This window comes from Zingiber officinale, chromosome 8A (genome assembly GCF_018446385.1).
Source record: "Zingiber officinale cultivar Zhangliang chromosome 8A, Zo_v1.1, whole genome shotgun sequence".
In the NCBI taxonomy this organism is placed as follows: domain Eukaryota; kingdom Viridiplantae; phylum Streptophyta; class Magnoliopsida; order Zingiberales; family Zingiberaceae; genus Zingiber; species Zingiber officinale.
In genome coordinates, this window is record NC_056000.1 from 3,457,546 (window position 1) to 3,477,262 (window position 19,717).

A 19,717-nucleotide genomic window follows, 5' to 3' on the forward strand; every position below is an offset into this window, starting at 1 on the left:
TTGGTATTTATTATTTTTTTTAAAAAAAATATTATGTATTACAAAATTTGGTAATGAACCTATAAATTTCCCCTTTATTAAAACTTGATAATTGTTTACTTTTAAAGAATCCTTTCAAGTCACATGATCTAAGAAAAGAGTAGCTTACTAGAACAACTATAGCAACGTTGCTAATGATGGTAGAGACATTGCTTTGGATCAAGAAGAAGTAGTCAAATCTTAAATATTCTGAGGCAGGATTACGTTAAGAATACATATCCAACTTTTGACATGTTGAAAAGTTTACAAAGCATAATTCTCATTTTCTTATCTGAACACAACACTACATCTGAAGGGAACTTGTGCTTGATAGATGATCAATGAGAACATGGATTGCTCTGTACAGGAACGTGAGGTAGTTTGCTGCTGCTGCTCTTCGATATCAAAGAAGCACAAGAAGCTACCCTGGGTGACTTTTTGGTTTGGCCTTGCTACAAGAATCAAGATCTTGGTGTATTAGCAGACCTCTTGCTCCCATCCAGTCCGCCGGCATGGCTCTTGCTTGCCTTTATCATCTTTCGCTTATAAGGATTCTCTTTCTTGGGCAGGTCCTCTATGCTGCTAACAGCAGAGAGTGATGTGTGGGATTGTGATTTCCCTTGGTAGTGTTTGGACAATCCTCTCCTGCAACAACCATTTCAGTTTTACTATGCAAAAAAAAAATTACAGTAAGTTACAGAGAATTTTTTAAAGACTCACTTGACAGGCAAATGCTCCATGAGTGCAGATAACTCAAACAGGGCTCCATTTGGATTCATGTTTGCTGTCAGGGAAGTGGGAGAGGTAGCATCTGGAGATGATGAAGTTGAATCCTCTTCAGAATTATCATCATCGTCAGAGTTGCATAAGAAAGAGTCAGAATCAAAGAGCTGTTCATCATCTTTATCAACTCCACCCATATCTAGACTCAGAAATAGTTCTTGCTTTTGAGAAGGAACGAGCTCTCTTTCTAGCTTATCTATATCTCCCAAGGATGGCAGTACTTTAACTCCCAGCGTCGGTTTGCCTCAATATATATAGCTCACACTACAGTTGAGTTGCGATGCCTCTAGGGAACATATTTTTATGGGTTTGCAATTAGTTTAATCATGTGGATGGAAATGGAATCTCAGGTGTTTTATTTTAAGGCCTAGGGAACAAGACCTTTGATGTAAAGAGAGAAGTGAAGATCAGTGCTGGCCCCATGTTGGTTCTGAAGGGTTAAGGTGAGGTGCACCTTTTGCCATTGTCTTCTCTCCATGTTTCATGGATTCTTTCGTCCACATGCATGTCTCTTATTAAATGCTTGGCCTTGTAATGGATAAGTTCTTTGAGTAGGATTCATCCATATCTTTGGTTCTTATCAGGCTTTGCTTTCAGGCCAATTCACAGCCATACTTTGATGTGAGGAGTTGAGGCCATCTGTCCAAGGCAGCTCTACTAGTTAACCTATGAACCCAGGTTAGGTCGGTCCAGCTAGTTCGATTCTGAATTCGTTTGATTTATTGGACCACTACACTTGTCAGTCAACTTGCTCTTTAAAACCCTTGTACCTCAAGTAGAATTCATTCCTCATATATTAGATTAGATTCGATAGACGACCATGTCGAGCAGTGGAGACAGACAAATTCCCTTGTCTGCTTTAGCTTACAGTTACAGACCACTCTTTTTCTGCTCGTGCCTCTTGCTGCCAATTCCTATAAATACGAAACTAGAGAATTTACCATCTACACAACGTATCGCACTACATGTAGTGTACCAGAGCAACAGGTAAAACCATTGATAAAGGCACGCGTAATTCAGGTGTTCCCATTTTTTTTTATTGTTTAAACTCATGTTTGATTATATCAACGACTCATGCTTCTTTAATCAAGGATCAATCATGCCATGATCTTGCATCATATTTTCACTGAACCAGATGCATAACATCTAAAATGTACAGATAACAAATCTAGTATTTCTTTCAGTATAAAGAAAGACAGAATTGTCGATATTTCACCTTCGGTTGCTGGCTCAGTAGAGTGCTCAATTTTAAGGGTTGGAGATGAATATTCTCCCTCAAGGGCATAGCTACGGACACACAGACCAATGGCATATAATCACAGATCTAAATTTACAGGAGGGTTTAAGCTGGCAACCAGGATTGCCAGATCGATGTCCTTGTCCTCAAATTTCTGAATGAACGGATGGCACTGGAAAACCCGGTTGGAAAAATCTATTAATGTATCAAAGATTAGGATACAAAAAAGGAAGGTTAAAAACACTAACCAGTAGCTCCGAGGATGATAATCGTTCCTTAGGATCTTTCTGTATGCTGTAAATAGTTTGAGAAAACAGTGTCTTCAAAGCAGGTACAAAGAACAAAAAATCCTATTTGATACGGAAGAGTTCTAAAACAATCAAAGAGTCAATTTGGAAAACTGCAGATAGTTCCTTACAAACATATTATTTTGCATATTCACCGCTTCATGATCTAATATTATAAAATATTATTCTAAATCTTATACAATAGATGTCATTAGCGAATTTATCTATATCAAAAGAGTAAAATATGGTTGCAATTAACAATATTATAGCACAGGCAATATCAACAGATAGCAAGTCTTATCCCACTAGGTGAGATCGGCTATATGAATCCTTCGCTAACAAATGGCAATCAGGATACTTAAAATCATATGGGAGTTTCCAGCATACCAAGCTGATATGAATGAGCAGAACTCGGGCGAGAATTGATCAGCAGCAGCAGAAGGTGGAGGGTGATCCACAATAGCCTCTAGAAGTTCATAAAAGCTCAAAGAGCCATCTTGTTCTGTTGAAGTGTACGGAAAATGACCAATTGCACACTCAAGTATTACCAAGCCCAAACTCCAAATGTCACTTTTACAGTCATATGAGCTTCCACTAATCCGCTCAGGCTAAGGACAGAACCAAACAATTTGTTATTAGGTAGAAATGTTTTTATAACTATATGAATAATGCTGTGCAATGAGTTATGTGAGGATGGTAGTTCAACTTACCGCCATATAGTTATAGGTGCCAACAAATGTATTTCGCTGACCCATGGAATTTGCCAGGACTGCACTTACTCCAAAATCTGTAATCTTTACCTCACCTTTATGGTTCACTAACAAATTTGATGGCTTTATATCCCTATGAATGACATGTCTTTCATGATGCAGATATACTAAACCCTTCAGAACCTAACACACATATAAATCTAAGGCTCAGCACATTGTTTCTAACAATTCAACAAATAGTAAATATTCTTGCCTGCTTACAGATGACTGCTAGATATGGTTCTAGAATTGTTTGAACTTGCTTAAGTACATCTGCAAGTGATCCACGATCCATGTACTCAAGTACAAGAGAAATAACACCATTGTGGTAGAAAGAATGGTAACAAACAACAATGTGAGGGCACTGGGAGGCTTTATTTATTTTAAGTTCTTGCACGATTTGTTTACGAACTGTCTCCTGGATGCACATCCGAATACCCTGCACATAACAGTTTCTACCTCTCAGATTTTCTAAATATTGGTTAACAAAAATAAGGTTTTTTATGAAGAACATTTGTGAATACATTGCATATCAGTGATACAATTCTTGAATTGACCTGACAGACCAAAAATTGCTGCATTTTTTTAATCTGGCTCACAAGTAATGAATGTGTATGATGGTCTTTACCTCATAAGTATCAATGCACATGCTGAAGGTCTTTATTCAAAGCCCTAATTTAGTAAGGTTCACAACTATGTAAACAGCAGTTAAGGGTGTAGTTATTAGGGTTAAGGATGAATTAACATGGTATTTGAATCATAAATAGTGATAAAAAGGCACCTTTAGAGCATAAAATGTTCCTTGCCCCTTGTGTCGTACCAGCTGAACGGTACCACCACTTCCCCTCCCTATGACTTTAATGACCTCAAGATCTTCCCTCAACGACTCTACATCTTCAGTGTCTGGTGACTGCATGTTGTTATACCAAAGTGCCAAATTTAAAGGGCAAACTTGAGAAGTTATGCAATTTTTAAGATGGAAGATAAGAATGAAATTGACGACTACCATAAATATCATGTAAAGATGAATTATAATAAGATAGTCTCTTTAAGAGAGCCTAAGCTCATGCATAAAAAATTAACTTTACCTGACTAGATTGAGTTTCCTCAGAGATCAATCGTAACCCTCTCTGATTCAACCGCAGGTCACCGTCTGTGAATGTTCCACTCGCAGTCCTACAACTCGCAAACCATTGAATTATTCAAATTTCGCCCAAATTCTGAAAGAAAACACTAACAATTTGTTTGAAGGTCTTTTTAGGAAATAGAAATATGAAATAGAACTCTATAATTCCATAAATTTGGGACTCCAAAATACTTAAAAATCTGGTCAAAATTGATGCGTCTGAGATTTCTCTGAAAAACATTAGAATGAAGGATTTTATAATCTTATACCAATCAAAACAAGAAATAGAATTCCAATCATCAATTTTCAGTGAACTCCAAACACAAGAATTGGACTCGCGATTCTTAAGAACTCTGTGCCAACGCGAATTGGTACCACCGTACCAAACAAACTGAAAAAGCTTATAGCACCAAGTGGCGCAAATTACAGCAATAAACACTTAAATAGAATCAAGATATCGTAAAACTAAGAAGCAACTGGAGAAACCAAGACATTACAGGAACTTGTCGACAGGGGCTTCCTGGGCGGTCACGTCGAGCTTGAGCTGCTTCAATTGCTTCGCGCCTCTCATGATGATCTAGGGTTCCCGATCCCCGAGCCGCTATGGATTCTTGAATCAAGAGGACCGGGGCGGAGATGCGAGTGATCAAAGAAGAAATCCGAATACTTGAAATGGATTAACCTGCGAAAATGACTCTTTTATAGAGAGAGCGAGGAGGAATTCGGAGAACCAAAAGACACCGGCCACTGCGAGAAGCGACCCACCCGTTGAAATAATTCATGAATTCAAAATGAAAGACGCTGCCGCTAATGGTGAGTGAATATATCTAAAATATACTTTAAATTACTTTAAAGTAATTACTTTAAAAGGAAAAAAAAAACACGTCAAATCTAATTTAAATTACTTTAACTTTAATTAAAACGACTTTAATATTAATTTTTTTTTTAAAAAAAATAATTGTCTTCTCAAATGAATAATGTATTCGTTATTTTTTTTATTCAGAGTTCAAAACTCCTATACAAAATTTTCAAATTAAGAAGTACTTGTGAAAGTCGGTATTTTTACATTTATCGTTTCATTGGAGGAAAATTTCTACAGTATAGTATACTACAAATAAGATTCAAATTTTAGATAATTAATCATTTAGAATGTCTAACCATTACAATACCGAAAAGAATATTAAAATGTGAAGAGATGATGAGAAATGTAGAAACTAATTAGATCTTTCACGAATTTATTAGATTATGATATCGTTGATAAGATTGAACTGTTAGTAAATTGTATCAATGACTACGAGTAGACTAAGATGCACGTGTGAAAGGATGGAAAAAACATTAAGAATATAATTTTTAAAAATGGAAGGAAGTAGGTAGATTTGTTTGATTTACAAAAGTTAAAAATTAAAAGTCAAATAAAAACATATAATTTTATTTTTTTTACTAAAATCATTTGTCATTAAAATGAATAAATAACTGACTGGGGTTGCACAGTATCAATATTTGTTTTGTTAGAGGCATCAAAATATTTAATGCTATAGGTATTAAGCTAGGTAAATCACTAACATCATGAATGGAGCACTTGACAAAAGACATAGTTCTTCAAAGGGGGCCACATATTATATGTGATGCAATGTAATAAGTCACAAAATGTAGGCATCATGAGAAAAGTCATGGCAAGTGGTTGGCATCCATATCATAAAATTTAGTAACATGAAATGACGTGTTACATACATCATGTGTAAGTATTCTAGCCACCATCAATTTACAAAAATTATGTCATGTACAACCGCATCATGCTTCTTGCTCAACAAACAACTCTAACAACTATGTTGTACAAGTCTCTAGGCATGAGTTTCAGTAGATTGATCACGGATCCATCTTTCAAAATCTAATTATAATGCACTCTAAAATATTTTCCTCCAATACAATATTAACTATTAGGTGAGAATTTGAATATTAAATAATAATAATAATAATATCGCTCTTTAAGAGTGAGCAAAAATTCGGTAAAATCGAATTAACCGAACCGAACTGATCGAATTTAGGAATTCGGTTCGGTTAATTCGATTTTCGTTTTTTTTTTAAATTCGGTTTGGTTTTCGATGAATTCGGTTCGATTTCGATTTAAAGTTTTGTAATTCGGTTAAACCGAATAAACCGATTAAATCGAATAAAAATATTTATTAATTTTTTTATTTTAAAATATAATAAATAAAATAAAAATCTCTTTTTTTTTTAATTAAAATCAAACAAAGTTTTAAAATTCGATTAATTCAATTAATCCAGTCAAAATCTGAATTAACTGATCTTTTACCAGTTCGATTTGATTTTTTAAAGAATTCAATCGGTTCAATTAGTTGAAAAAAAAATCAATTTATTCAATTTTTTTTTTTTTTTTTTTTGATCTATTCGATTCGAATCGAATTTGATCGAATGCTCAGCACTACCGCTGTAGTGTTCCTTGTGTCATGTTTGTTTTCTAGGATTTTTTTTCTTTTACGAAAAAACAGTCAATAATTTATCAATTTGCATTTTACTTAAAATTATTAATATTCTAAGAGGCAAACTCACGGGAAAAATACATTAATAGATCCAATATGGGCCTGGCCCATATTATAAAGCCCACTAATGTGCCCATTCTGCCTTGTTCTCGCCGTCCCTTTCATCGTAACCCTAGCGCGCGTGCTTGTCGAACGCCGTCCGTTTCGGTGGCGTCGCCTCTCTTCGCCGTCTCAGCGACGATGCTTCGGCTTCTTCTACTCCGTCGCCCTAATCCTTTATGCTCCTCTTCAGTAGCTCTGGCCGATTCACCGCCTGTACAATTCCAGCGCGCCTTCGCCTCAGCTGGCGATAGGCGAAGACGCCGTGGGAAACGGCCAAAACCGCCTCCGTTGGATCGGACCCAGCTCGACCTCGTCGTCTCCCAGCTCCCTCCTCGTTTCAGCGCGTCCGATCTCGCCGACGCCCTCTGCCGCCTCCCCGACCCTCGCCTCTGTCCCCATCTCTTCTCCTGGGCACTCGAAAGCCACCGCCGCCGCCTCGCCGGAGATCACGCGCCGTTCCTGGTCGCCATCAAGCGCCTCGGAGTCGCTCGCCTCTTCTCTGATATGGACGCCGTCGCCTCCCTCGCTCTCGCCCTTCCTTCCCTTCCCCCAACCGAACCACACCTTAACACCCTCCTCTACTTCTATGCCGAGGGCCGCATGCTCTCCAAGGCCGTCCACGTCTACACGGTCATGGGTGCCGCCGCGGATCCCTCCTCTCGCCCCACGAGTGCCACCTACAACCTCCTCTTCACCGCCTTCCTCGGCCGCGACGGTGCGAATTCCTACATCCACCACATCCACATGGGCACCGTCCGCATGCTCTTCCGCCATATGGTGGACTCCGGCATCAACCCGGACCGCCTAGCCCTCAACGCCATGGTCAAGGGCTACGCCCAGTCGCTGCATCTCAACGACGCGCTCCGGGTGTTCCACCAGATGGGCCCGGTGTACGGTTGCGAACCCGACGAGCACACCTACAGCCTGCTGGTGCACGGGCTATGCGCGCAGGGCAGGACGCGGAACGCCCGAGAGCTGTATGACGAAATGCGGGGGAAAGGGATGGGACCGAGTGCACGAGCGTGCAACTCGATCATCTGCGCCACGGCGATGGCCGGCGAGGTGCGTAGCGCGGTGGAGCTGATGTGGGAAGCTGCACTGGCAAGGAGGACGCCTGACCTGATCACTTGCCGGACGTTGCTGGAGGAGATGTGCCGGCGGTGGACGGTCGCGGATGCAGTGACGCTGCTGAAAGAGATGGAAGCAGAGAAGTTGGTGGATGCGCGGATGCACGGCGACCTTCTGCTATGGATCGAAGAAGAATTCATGAATTCGGACATTGAGAATGAATTGAAATTTAGTGACCGAAGGACGGGAAAGACTGATGAAGGAGCTGCAAAAGATTTTGCGATTCCGAGTTTCGATAGGTGAATTCGTTAGAACAGATTAGAGTTCTTTTTAGATTAAATTGCCTTCCCAAAAATCAAATTTATATGGATTATTTAAATAAAATACTCCCTAAAATTGTTTCTAAGAGCCGAGCATTTTTGGGATGATCCATGGTAAAAAGGCGAAACTCTCGCCGTCGGTTGTATCCGACTGAGGATCGACCTACGACCTCATTATGATAATATTAGTCACATATTAATTCGGATCCGTGGGGTATTTTTTGGGATGATCCATGGTTGGACATAAAGCATACTTTAAAAAAAAAAATTAAAAAGGAAATATGTTTATCAAAGGTAACTCAATTAATCTAAATATTTATTTAAGAAAATAATTATTTAACTCTTTAATGATTGGTTTGATTTATATATTTACTAATGATGGCTTGCATATTGAAACAATTATTTATATTAAAAAGATTGTGTCAACTTTGTTTGTATCTCGCTAAAAATTTAGAAAATTTTACTATATATATCAAAAAATTTTGAATTTAAAGTGTAAATAATATAAAATTTACACCATATTAAAAATAAAAAAATTAAAATTAAAATATCAGAGTTTTGATATATTAAAATTTTAATACGGAATCAAAATTTTTGATACATGAAATTTCGATATTGTTATATCCAATCGAACGGTCAACCGCAAAGTCAGTCCTTAGCCGCCATCAGATCGTCTCGATGCTCCATCGCCACACCCAGCTACGGCGGTGATCTTCTAATGGTGTCGGCATCAGCACGGAATTGACTAGTCACTGATCGCTGAGACTGAGGCGCATGGGATTAGATGAGTGCTTGGACAACAAGCCAAGCCCGCCGCTCTGTGCGATGCCCATTCGCGGTAGCCGATGAGGATCACGTCCTCGAAGTTTCCCGGTGACAGCGATGGTGCGACTTCTGCTTCTTCCTTTTAAAAATCCTCACATCATTTTTGTAAAAAAAAAAAAGGATTATAAAGAAAGGGAGCTATCGGCTTCTTGAGTTCATACTCCGCCTTTCCCTTTGACCCTTACTTGTGGGTTTATTCTTTGGATCGGTTGAAGGTTTGTATTCGCTTAATTTACCTTTTATTCTTTTGTTTTTTGTAGCCGATTTGTGTTCCTCGTACCATACTCCCTCTTTGAGTTGGTATTTGTTGTGACTTTGTTGTTTCTATATTTCTGTGTTGTGATTTTAGATCCCTCAAATGTTTCTTCTTTATGAAATTCAAGCATGTATCTGTGTTTTTTTTCCCCTTTCCCTCCTTGAAAAACAAAAAGACAGAAAGACAGATCTTTAGGGCAACATCTGAAGTCATTTGTTCTCTTTGATGGTGTTTTCCTTCCCCTTGTTCGACAAACTGCAATTTGTTACCTTTCCCCCCCTTTCTACTCTTAGATATTCTCTCCTATGGTCTTAATCATGTTCGGAGATTTTTTTTTTAATTTTTGTCAATATGATGTTTGATTGATTACCAGGATGGGTAATAGTGAAAAGAAGTATCCGAAGTTGTTTGATCAATTGTTTTGTGTAGGAGTCGATGGAAGCCCACAGATGAGAGACTCAAGATTCTGAAAATCTAGAAGCAAGATGAATCAATTTCGGCACGATGAGTTCTTCAGTCACCCAAGCAACATCGAAGATCTTAATTCAGGAAATCTGGAGCTTGCCTCACTTTTTTCTTCTGATGATTTTGTTAATTCATCTCTTACAAATATCCATAATATCCAAGATGGATATCTTCATTACCAAGCCTTTTTAGACCAGAATGTTCCAGGTAATATTGAATTGAGGGAAACTCAAACATTGGATGAGAATAGCTTCACAAGTCTTCAGAATGGATCGTCAAGTTCATCCACATTTAGTCCCGTGCCCAGTGCAGATCAATCATCATCGTTGACTGTAAGCAGTGAGACGGAAGTTCCCGAATTCTCTCCAGATATGGTATTCAGCTATATTAATCAGATGCTAATGGATGAAAACATGGATGGCAAGTTTGATGAGTATCCAGAAGATCCAGCTCTTTTAGCTACAGAGAAGCCCTTCTATGAGATACTTGGTGAGAGCTTCCCTCGTTTACCAGAGGAGAACTCAGGACCTGGTACAGATAGCCTAGATGATAGCGTCAATAACCAACTTTTGAATTTAAGTGATGAGGGCAGTAATAACTGGCCTTACAATCCACTGGAGTATCACCAGCTTCAAACTGATCCTATTTCCATTGCTAACACTTTGCAGTCTTCATTTTCCTCTGCAATCAATGGAGTGCTGGATGACTCAATCTTCTCTGTGAATGATCTCCTCAGTCAGAGTGCACCGGCTTGGCTTTTTCAGAAGGGCTTTGAAGAAGGGAGTAAATTTCTTCCCAATGATGAAAAATTAGTGATTGATTTAGAAGCCAGTGGGTTTCACTTTCCTCAAGAGCCAACAGAGAAAGAATTGGTTGGGATCAAGTTAGAAAATGGAGAAAAGGTGGAGCCAGTTCATGGGTCAAGGGGGCGAAAGACACAGCATGATGATGATTTGGATCTGCAGGAAGGGAGAAGCCATAAACAACTAGCTTTCTCCGCCGAGGAAACGGCCAGTTCGGAACTTTTTGACGAGGTCCTGCTCTACAATTGCGGAAACAAGTGTGGAACAAAGAATGATCAAAAGCAAGCTGAATTGGAGAATGATGAAACAGGCAAAAGTTCTAATAGTAGTCTAGCTAAAACATCAAGTGGTGGTAAAAGCCGGGGGAAGAAGCAACCTAAGAAGGAGGTGGTTGATTATAGGACACTCCTCATCCATTGTGCACAATCTGTGGCAATAGGTGATCATCGAAGCGCAAATGATCTACTGAAGCAGATCAGACAGTACTCATCTCCTTTCGGAGATGCAAACCAGAGGTTGGCAGCTTGCTTTGCTGATGGCCTGGAGGCAAGAATGGCCGGCACAGGAAGTCAGGTTTATCATTCCATTGTAGCAAAAGGTATCTCTACTGTTGATATGTTGAAAGCTCACAGGTGTTATATGTCTGCAACCCCATTCAAGAAGCTCTCTTATTTCTTATCCAATAGAACAATATTGAATGTGGCAAAGGATGCTACCAGATTGCATATAATAGATTTTGGCATCTACCATGGCTTCCAATGGCCATGTTTCATGACCCGTCTTGCTGATCGACCAGGTGGTCCTCCTCGGCTCCGCTTGACTGGCATCGACAAACCGATGCCTGGTTTTCGACCAACTGAGCGGGTTGATGAAACTGGGCGTCGCTTAGCTGATTATGCTCGTAGATTTGGCATTCCTTTTGAGTTTCAAGCAATTGCAACCAAGTGGGAAACCATCCGAATTGAGGATCTCAACATTGATAAAGACGAGGTGCTTGTCGTCAACAGTCTGTATCAGTTTAATAACCTGATGGATGAAACAGTGCAAGAGGAGAGCCCAAGAGATATGGTACTGAAGACCATAAGAGATCTTGATCCATCTATATTTATCTTGGCAATTGGGAATGGGTCTTATAACTCTCCTTTTTTTGTCACACGATTTCGGGAAGTTTTATTCCATTACTCTTCATTGTTTGACGCGATCGAAACCAATGTGCCACGGGAAGATGAAGCCAGGCTGCTGATAGAGAAGAATATCTTTGGCAAAGGTATTTTAAATATCATTGCTTGCGAGGGTGCAGAAAGGGTGGAAAGGCCAGAGACCTACAAGCAGTGGCAGGTAAGAAATGTCCGTGCAGGACTCAGGCAACTTCCTCTATCTCCTGACATATTAGGAACTGCAAAGGAAAAATTGGAGGACTACCATAAGGATTTTCTAATGGATGTAGATCGACAATGGCTACTGCAAGGATGGAAAGGGCGCATCACTCATGCCCTCTCATTATGGAAATCCAAATCCACTTCCTAATTTTGTTTCAGGACCTTGATATCTTCCATTGAATGCTACCTGCCACTAATAATATTCTTCATATGTTGCTTGCCTGGATGTGGTTGAAAGCTACTTGATGCGGATGCAACTGACGGGGGCTAAATTTCACAAGCAAAGTTTACTAATGTAGCAAAGAGTTCATGTTGCATTCCATAGTTCTAGTCTCCTGTACTTAGTTATCCTACTAGATGATGTGTTATTCCTAGTTAGGACGTGTAATACACGTGTATTGTATTACAGTCGTTCAGACTTTTGGTTAGCAAGATGATATCCTTTTTGCTACTTAGTTATCCTACTAGATGATGTGTTATTCCTAGTTAGGACGTGTAATACACGTGTATTTTATTACAGTCGTTCAGACTTTTGGTTAGCACGATATCCTTTTTGCTGTACTAATTTGGTGTCTGGTATCTTAAGGTTTGGTAGTACTATAAACACTATGAGAATATGTCCCAACTTATTCTACAAGGTTGAATGCCCTTACAACCAGGGAGAAAGATGAGGGATCACCTGAATCCGGAAATTCCGAAGGACATTTGGCAAGTAAGATTCTTGTTGAGATAACTTGTTTTTGCATAAGACATGTAACTTTTTTAGTACACGAGTTTTTTATTTGGGCAGCTGCTATGAAGTGTTGAACTTTTCTTTTACAAATATTGTCTCTCTCTACATGATATGTAGCTATAGTTTTGCTGGCACAGCACCACCGAAGGGTGACGTAGATTTAATGCTTCACTGATGAAATTCACATGCTAAATTTCATTTGTTTAATGAAGAAAATTTATTCTAAATTAAGATTAATGGGAAGATATTTTAGTTTTGTTACAAGACTACTAATTTCAAAATTCACGTTTGTTATATGGATTTTGTTCCCCCAAACAAAAAATAAAAAAAAAATTCATCATTTGCCCTACCTCCATGGAATTTTGTTGGTTATGAATCCAAATCGTTTTCGAAGATGTAAGGTCAAATTTAATTTGACTATATTTAAATTAATTTGTAACATTGTAGGTGTAATATGTTACAGGAAAGTACCACTTTTCAACCTCTGATTTCGAGGCTGTGAATACACGTTCACAAACTTTATTTGCATTTCGCCAATTGTCTTAGACAATAATGAAGAGATTGTTTCCGGGGCAGACTATGCAGGGTCTTGGAAAACGATCTATTGTACTCAATTTTGCAATCGACTATTTCTGTAACTCACACTTATAACTTCAAGATCATATGATAATAATTTTATTATTACACCAAAACTCCTCTTCAAATCATAAGGATAAACAGTGAAAAGTAAACTATTCTCGTTAATAACATAAACATGAGATTAAAAGGGCCAAAATGTTTATGCTTTCTCTGTTTTTGATACAGATAACAAAGTATCACCTAGTTGATGACTGGCAATTATTCATGAATGCCTAAACAAATTAGCGCCATTCTAGTACATGAAGCCTGCTGCAGACAAGCCATCTTCAGCTAAAATCTGTCTCTACCATAGCAATTAATATGCCAAAACAGAAACAAATACGTGGCTAGCAAATGCGTAAGCATTTTGGAGGGTGTTAAGTGCTTATACCTCAAACCTAACTTTGCACCTTCTTATGTAAGGTTGACCATGAGAACTGCAGCAAGCCAGTGTATAAGTTAGGCTAGTCAACCAATATGTTCTCTAGAGTGAGTCTGTGCAACTCATAACCATCTATAAGCCTCCTAATACCATATTTAAGTTCAGGTACTCCCTCTTGCAAGACAGCACATACTGGAAATATGGGGACACCTTGGACCCTTCTCTGTAGTTCTTTCAAGACATTTTCAGCGTCCACTTCATCAATTTTGTTAGCAACTACTAAGGAAGGTCTACTTGACAAATTTTCCTGGTAATATTCAAGCTCCAAAACTAGATCTCTTAGTTGTTCCCATGGAGGAATGCCCTTCCTGCCATCCAATGCCGCTGCTAAATCAACAACATATACCAGAACTTTTGTGCGCTCTATGTGCCTCAAAAAAGCATGGCCAAGCCCACGGTTTGCATGAGCTCCTTTAATAATACCAGGGATGTCAGCAACCTTAACAGAGAAGTAACTCTCAAAATTTAGATTTCCTATGTTGGGCCTAAGAGTGGTAAATGCATAATCGCCCACTGCAGGCTTAGCCATTGAAAGAGCTCCTAACAACGTGCTTTTACCAGCATTAGGCATACCAATAAGACCCACATCGGCAATACTCTTTAGTTCCAATATGATAAGACTTTCAGAGCCAGGTCTGCCAGTAGTAGGCAATGTCTGATCCATGGTTCCTTGATTCAAAACACCATTTTGATCACTTGTATTTCTGAAAGACTTGCTATCTTTCATTAAAGCAACATTACCAAGACCACCCTCTCCACCTAGTGCAACTATTAATCGTTGCCCTGGTTGAGTTAATTCAGCAACTGAATATTCCGCCACCACCTCATCTTCCTCATCCATCAACTCATCGTCTTCCTCATCTTCCTCCATGCTGATTTTGCAGATTTCATTTGCACCATCATGCTTGTCATATTTAGATTCCTTGTCTGGAGACAAATCCAACCTTTCTTTGTTAACATGAACTGATTTATTAACATCATCTTCAGAGTTCAAAGTTGAACCATGAAAAGCTTCCACTCCAGCCGAATGAGATAGATCAACTTTCTCATTTTTTTGGTGATTAGAATTGGCTTGGTTAACATCAACTGGTATATCCCAGGGGTCCAATGATGGGTTAGAAGAATCTTCTGCAACAGGAGTCTCACCACTAACAAGGTGTATTACAGTGCCAACTGGTACTTGAGCAACCTGAAAGAAAAAAAAAATAGTCGTTCACGTACCATGACAATAGTATGCAAATAACAGGTTGACGAAGAAACTCCAACTTTGTAAAAGTTGTAACCTTGTCAAGCCCACGGCTTCCTAATTTATTCTTTGAAGTGCCATGCCCTCCTCTTTGTGCATTCTGGAAAACAGTCCAATAACACTCAAACCACTACTAGTAGTATTTAAGGCCACAATAATGAGCATGCTTCAATTAGAAAAAAAACTAATTTTGCCTGTGTACATTATTAAATGACCACACTGCTGCTATTATGTAGAGAAAGTTACCAGTTTATGAATCAACAAAACTATCAGTTTCGAAACATACCAAGTGATGTTGCAAATTACTGAAGTCCCAAACTGACGGAGAGCATTCAAGAATGACATCACCACCTCTGCCACCATTTCCACCTACAATTATTGGTAGAGGTATTATTCCGTTAGTAGACTAGTAACCCCAATACCCCATAAACAGATATTCTATGATGTGTTAAGAGGTTGGCAAGCTAAACTAGAATAATCACATATTCTCACCATCAGGTTGACCATAACGGGCAGCTCTGCTACGTCTATAGCTACAACACCCATTCCCACCTTCACCTCCTTTGGCCCACAATCTGATCCTATCCACCATTTTCCTTTCCTAAAAATTCAAACAAGAAAGTGAGAGTATCTTCAAGACAATTTGAAAATCTACAGATATGAGCAAAACCAAGAAAAAATAGGAGACCAGTTGACATCTCAAAAGTAGATAAAAGGGTTCTAGGTCTATCTGTTTGAAACTAAAAACATGAGAGGGTAAAATAGAAAAGGAGAATCAAGTAGAAAAACATTAGTAACTGTCCAAGATGATGCCGCAGATGGTGAATTATGTTGTGGATACCTGCAAAGGAGCCAGCTTTCCTCTTTTTTTGGGAATGCCAGAGTAACGAAAAGAGAAGGGATGACATTGCGGCCTACAATGTGATGTCAAAAGTACTCTAGCATGGCCTAGAATTTGTTGATGATATCGGCACCACCACATCCTTTACCTGTTGTTGTACAACAAAAGTATAAAATACTTTTGCTAAACTCTATGGAAAAAATTAGAAGACTTCTACTGAATTTTCTAATTCTCCAAGCATGCACACCATACATAGTGTATCTGTAAAGCATAGAAATGTCAATAAAAATAACCACCAAATGAAATGAAATGAATTTAGCTGTATGATTTGTGAACTGCAATTCCTGAAAAAAAAAAATATGTGACAACATTACATGATCATGAACTGCCAATTGAAGGATGCTTCATAATTCATTTGTCTGATTCAACCAACAATGTCCCATCATAACGAGATAGTGAAGTATAAACACAGAATTTATCATGAATAAAAACAACGAATGAGCACGCATGCCACACTAGGAAGTACAAATGTTATGTACAAGTTTGTCCAAAGACAGGCACACATGGACCATCTAATTTTTCAGATATACATGCATGAGCCTTTTATTCGTGATGCTTATACAACCCAATGCGGGTATATCCCTCATATTGGCTGGTATGCATCCATGAATTGAGCCACACAGTCAATTCATCCTTAATCCAACAACAAATATTTAGTCCTTTTGTATTCTTTTTCTTCTTTATAGAAATAGGTTGTAATAGATGGTCAGAAAGCAGAATTCACATATCAAAGAAAAATTAGACATGATATAATATGGAAAGTGAAACATTCATCATAAAACTTACTACTAACTTAATACCTATAGTTGCATCTGAGTCAAACATCAAATTAGCTCTATCCTCTAGGTTTTCGACAATATGAATTAAGATAACATCAAGGTTTTTGACAAAGTTAATTATCAGAACACGATTACCTTTCATTACAAGTCTTCCCGATTCAACAGAGCGAGAGAGGGGGGAAAAAACTACCTGATCACGATGCGATTCACCCAAATAACAAAAATTAGGCAATCAAAGGGGGGAAGGACAATTTCTTGCTGCCGCATATAATCCTTATTGCCTCAAGGCTTCTGAAAAGATATAGCCAGAAACAACAAGTGACAACAATAATGCATGGAAGAGTTCAGAACTAGCGCAAGGAACAAGCTCTTACACGAGTAGGCACACAAGTTTTACTTCCGGGACGATATAGCTGTTAACAGAGTAGAGCAGCAAGAAAGTTCTCTGTGACGGTGCACTCTCTGCTGAAGAGAGGCCTTATCGCCGGAAGAACTGTGATGCGAGAGAGAAAGGGGAAGGGCACTCGGCCAGAGCGGACGGCGTCAGAGTGCGACGGCTGCAGACTCCCGTGCGAGATCGCGAGAGCAAAGAGGGTGGAGGCGGTTCGACCCGCAAGGCGGAGCGAGAAATGGAGTGACGATCTGGTTCATTTAATCCGGATCAAGCTCGGCTCGAGCCTTCGCTTTGGTTCGCGCCTGACTTCTGGGTTTGGTTCACAAATATAATCGATAATAATTATATATATAGCGAGAAATATAATAGATAATTTATTATTATTATTATTATTATTATTATTATTTTACTTTTAAAGCATAATCAGACAAAGAATATATATCCCTTCGTTTTAAAATAGTCCGTGCTGTTTAGTAAAGCTTTCCAATCTGTTCCGTAGGAACGAACAAGATTAAGGTAAAACGTCTCCGACTCCACATCTCCTACTAAAGCGCTGCCGCCGCATATTTTTGCCTATTTTCCAGCCACTCTACGAGCTTCGAACAAGCAATTCGTTCGGTTGTTCTTTTTATCCCCACTTCCTCCTTCACTCCGATGAGCTGTTCAGTTGTATCACCAACGAGGGAGGTCGAGGAAGCGAGAAGATTGCACAGAGAAGATGGAGCAAATGGAAGCACGCGACAAGGCCTACTCTTTGTGGCTGGCCAGCCATATAAGAGACAAGCAATCCAAATGGCTCGACAACGACCTCCGCGGTTTGTCTCAGTAAACATTCTTTTCATCTGCATTGTAACATGGCGTGCTCTTAATCTTCTTATTCGGTTTGCAGTGATGGAGGGGAAGGTTCAGGCCATGATGAAACTAATAGAGCAGGATGCAGATTCCTTTGCAAAGAGGGCAGAGTTGTATTTCCAGAGAAGGCCTGAGCTTTCGAGCATCGTAGAGGAGATGCACAAATCTTACAAGGCGTTGGCTGATAAGTTTGATAGGACATCTGGGCAGTTGCACAAGGCCAACCGGACCATAGCTACTGTTTCTCCGGAGCAGGTTGAGCTTGCAATAGAAGATGATGAAGGTGATTGTGGCTACCCGAAGCCGAATATGTCAATGGAAGATGGTGACGAACGGTTGGAACTGGCAGAGAAGATTGATGAACTTGTAGACAAGGCCATTTGTTTAGAACTCAAAATTGCATCACAGACTGTGCAGATAAACAGATTAAGTTCAGAGGCAGATGAGCTTCAGGAGCAGATAGAAAGCTTGGAAGAAGACCAGGCTGGTGAGCCCAAAAATAGCTTAACTGAGAAACTAAAGCAAGCAAAAGATAGGTTGAAAAGCATTCATCAACTTGAATATTGCCTCAATGATGATGAAGAAGGCACTTCTCCAGCACAGTTAACAGAATCTTGCTGTAGCCTTGACAATGTTTCTGAGAGTTGGCAGACACCTAAACATCAAGAAGAATTTCAACAAATTGAAGGTACGCAGACAGAATTGTTGCAAGAAGATAGTGACTCTGGTGTCGATGATGTTCTAGCAGAACTTGTAGAGGTAGATGATGACACAGATCTCCCAGAGTCGCTACAAAATGGATCAGAGGATGAACAAATGGTCACATTGTCCAAGTACACGTCCATTCTTCAAAACTATGAAGACACCAGGGAAATGCTTTCGGAAATTGAGAAGAAAAATAGAGAATATCATTTGGAAACGATGGAACAAGTCAAAGAGCTGAAAGATTCCAATGCAATGAAAGAGGAGCAAATCAGACTTCTCAAAGAGATATTAAATACCTTGAAGGAACGTTTAGGTGGAAACGTGATCAAAGAGATGGGAAAAACTAGCAATAAAGTTGCTCACGACCAAAAACTTCATGATTCAGAAACTGGGAGCCCTTACGCAGAGGACATCAAATTATACTATGTCCTTGAAAGCCAAAATTCTTCGTCAGTCGAAGGAAAATGCCGTGAACAAATTGATGTGTTGCTACAAGAGAACATGGATTTCTGGTTGCGCTTTTGTTCGTCGTACCGTGAGATTCAAGAATTCCAAGCTAAGCACAAAAAACTAAAAGCTGACATGGAGAAGTGGGATGAGATCAGAAACCATAAGGGCAGTCCTAAAACTTCGTTTGTGGCAGAAAGGCTGAGAAAGTTCAACCACAAGCTACAGATGTGGTGGGAAAAAAATGTGCAGCTAAATGAAGAACTCAACTGCAGAATTTCATCTCTTTGCAGCATGCAAGGCCAGATAGAAGGGGCCTCGAAGGAAAGCGAGATTGAATGCGTGAATCTAACCCCTTACCAGGCAGCCAAGCTCCAGGGAGAGGTACTCAGCATGCAGCAACAGAACAAGAAGGTGGCAAAAGAGTTGCAAGCTGGTCTAGACTGTGTGAGCGGATTGCAGGAGGAGATTGCTACCACTTTGTCCAAAATTAACGACGACCACCTCGAGCATCCATCCTCCAAGATCATCCCACTCCGGACCTTCTTGTTTGGTCCAAAGCCCAAGAAGCCTTCACTGTTCTCGTGCATAAGCCCTGCGCATTCAAGAAGCAAGAGAGTGATCTAAGATCTGCATTTCCTAGACGAACAAATGCTACCCTGTGCTTGGATTTCAGTTCCT

General features: G+C 39.5%; 6 protein-coding genes across 9 annotated transcripts; 3 read left to right on the top strand and 3 right to left on the bottom strand.

The window, feature by feature from the left end:
- Positions 1-209: 209 nt before the first annotated feature.
- On the bottom strand, positions 210-4,994 carry LOC122011962 (mitogen-activated protein kinase kinase 1-like). The gene is made up of 10 exons (XM_042568403.1): positions 4,698-4,994; positions 4,163-4,250; positions 3,856-3,984; positions 3,289-3,513; positions 3,036-3,218; positions 2,713-2,933; positions 2,287-2,332; positions 2,018-2,210; positions 739-1,715; positions 210-663 (listed from the first exon to the last, which is right to left on the bottom strand). The coding sequence occupies exons 1-8, from the start codon at positions 4,769-4,771 to the stop codon at positions 2,118-2,120; spliced, it is 1,059 nt and encodes a 352-aa protein (XP_042424337.1). The 5' UTR covers positions 4,772-4,994; the 3' UTR covers positions 210-663; positions 739-1,715; positions 2,018-2,117.
- LOC122009672 lies at positions 480-938 on the bottom strand. Its single transcript, XM_042565925.1, has 2 exons — positions 739-938; positions 480-663 (listed from the first exon to the last, which is right to left on the bottom strand). Exons 1-2 carry the CDS (start codon positions 936-938, stop codon positions 480-482), a joined length of 384 nt encoding a protein of 127 aa, XP_042421859.1.
- Positions 4,995-6,816: 1,822 nt separating the features above from the next.
- LOC122012514 (pentatricopeptide repeat-containing protein At2g27800, mitochondrial-like) lies at positions 6,817-8,277 on the top strand. The gene has a single exon (XM_042569081.1). The coding sequence runs from the start codon at positions 6,942-6,944 to the stop codon at positions 8,172-8,174; it is 1,233 nt and encodes a 410-aa protein (XP_042425015.1). The 5' UTR covers positions 6,817-6,941; the 3' UTR covers positions 8,175-8,277.
- Positions 8,278-8,924: 647 nt separating this feature from the next.
- LOC122011964 (scarecrow-like protein 9) lies at positions 8,925-12,484 on the top strand. Of its 2 annotated transcripts, none has more exons than XM_042568406.1 (2): positions 8,925-9,076; positions 9,702-12,484. In XM_042568406.1, exon 2 carries the CDS (start codon positions 9,758-9,760, stop codon positions 12,065-12,067), a length of 2,310 nt encoding a protein of 769 aa, XP_042424340.1. In that variant the 5' UTR covers positions 8,925-9,076; positions 9,702-9,757; the 3' UTR covers positions 12,068-12,484. The 2 variants fall into 2 exon arrangements, with proteins under 2 accessions (XP_042424340.1, XP_042424339.1); XM_042568405.1 differs by lacking the exon at positions 8,925-9,076 and adding an exon at positions 9,083-9,231.
- An 883-nt stretch (positions 12,485-13,367) lies between these two features.
- On the bottom strand, positions 13,368-19,526 carry LOC122011965 (probable GTP-binding protein OBGM, mitochondrial). 3 transcript variants are annotated; one of them, XM_042568408.1, is made up of 7 exons: positions 17,013-17,318; positions 16,774-16,929; positions 15,800-15,947; positions 15,451-15,559; positions 15,245-15,327; positions 14,996-15,058; positions 13,368-14,901 (listed from the first exon to the last, which is right to left on the bottom strand). In XM_042568408.1, exons 3-7 carry the CDS (start codon positions 15,938-15,940, stop codon positions 13,735-13,737), a joined length of 1,563 nt encoding a protein of 520 aa, XP_042424342.1. In that variant the 5' UTR covers positions 15,941-15,947; positions 16,774-16,929; positions 17,013-17,318; the 3' UTR covers positions 13,368-13,734. The 3 variants fall into 3 exon arrangements, with proteins under 3 accessions (XP_042424342.1, XP_042424341.1, XP_042424343.1); XM_042568407.1 differs by having other exon boundaries at positions 16,829-16,929; positions 17,013-17,317; XM_042568409.1 differs by lacking the exons at positions 16,774-16,929; positions 17,013-17,318 and adding an exon at positions 19,397-19,526.
- Positions 17,751-19,663, top strand: LOC122009673 (protein NETWORKED 2A-like). Its single transcript, XM_042565926.1, has 2 exons — positions 17,751-17,847; positions 17,922-19,663. Exons 1-2 carry the CDS (start codon positions 17,751-17,753, stop codon positions 19,661-19,663), a joined length of 1,839 nt encoding a protein of 612 aa, XP_042421860.1.
- The last annotated feature ends 54 nt before the right edge of the window (positions 19,664-19,717 follow it).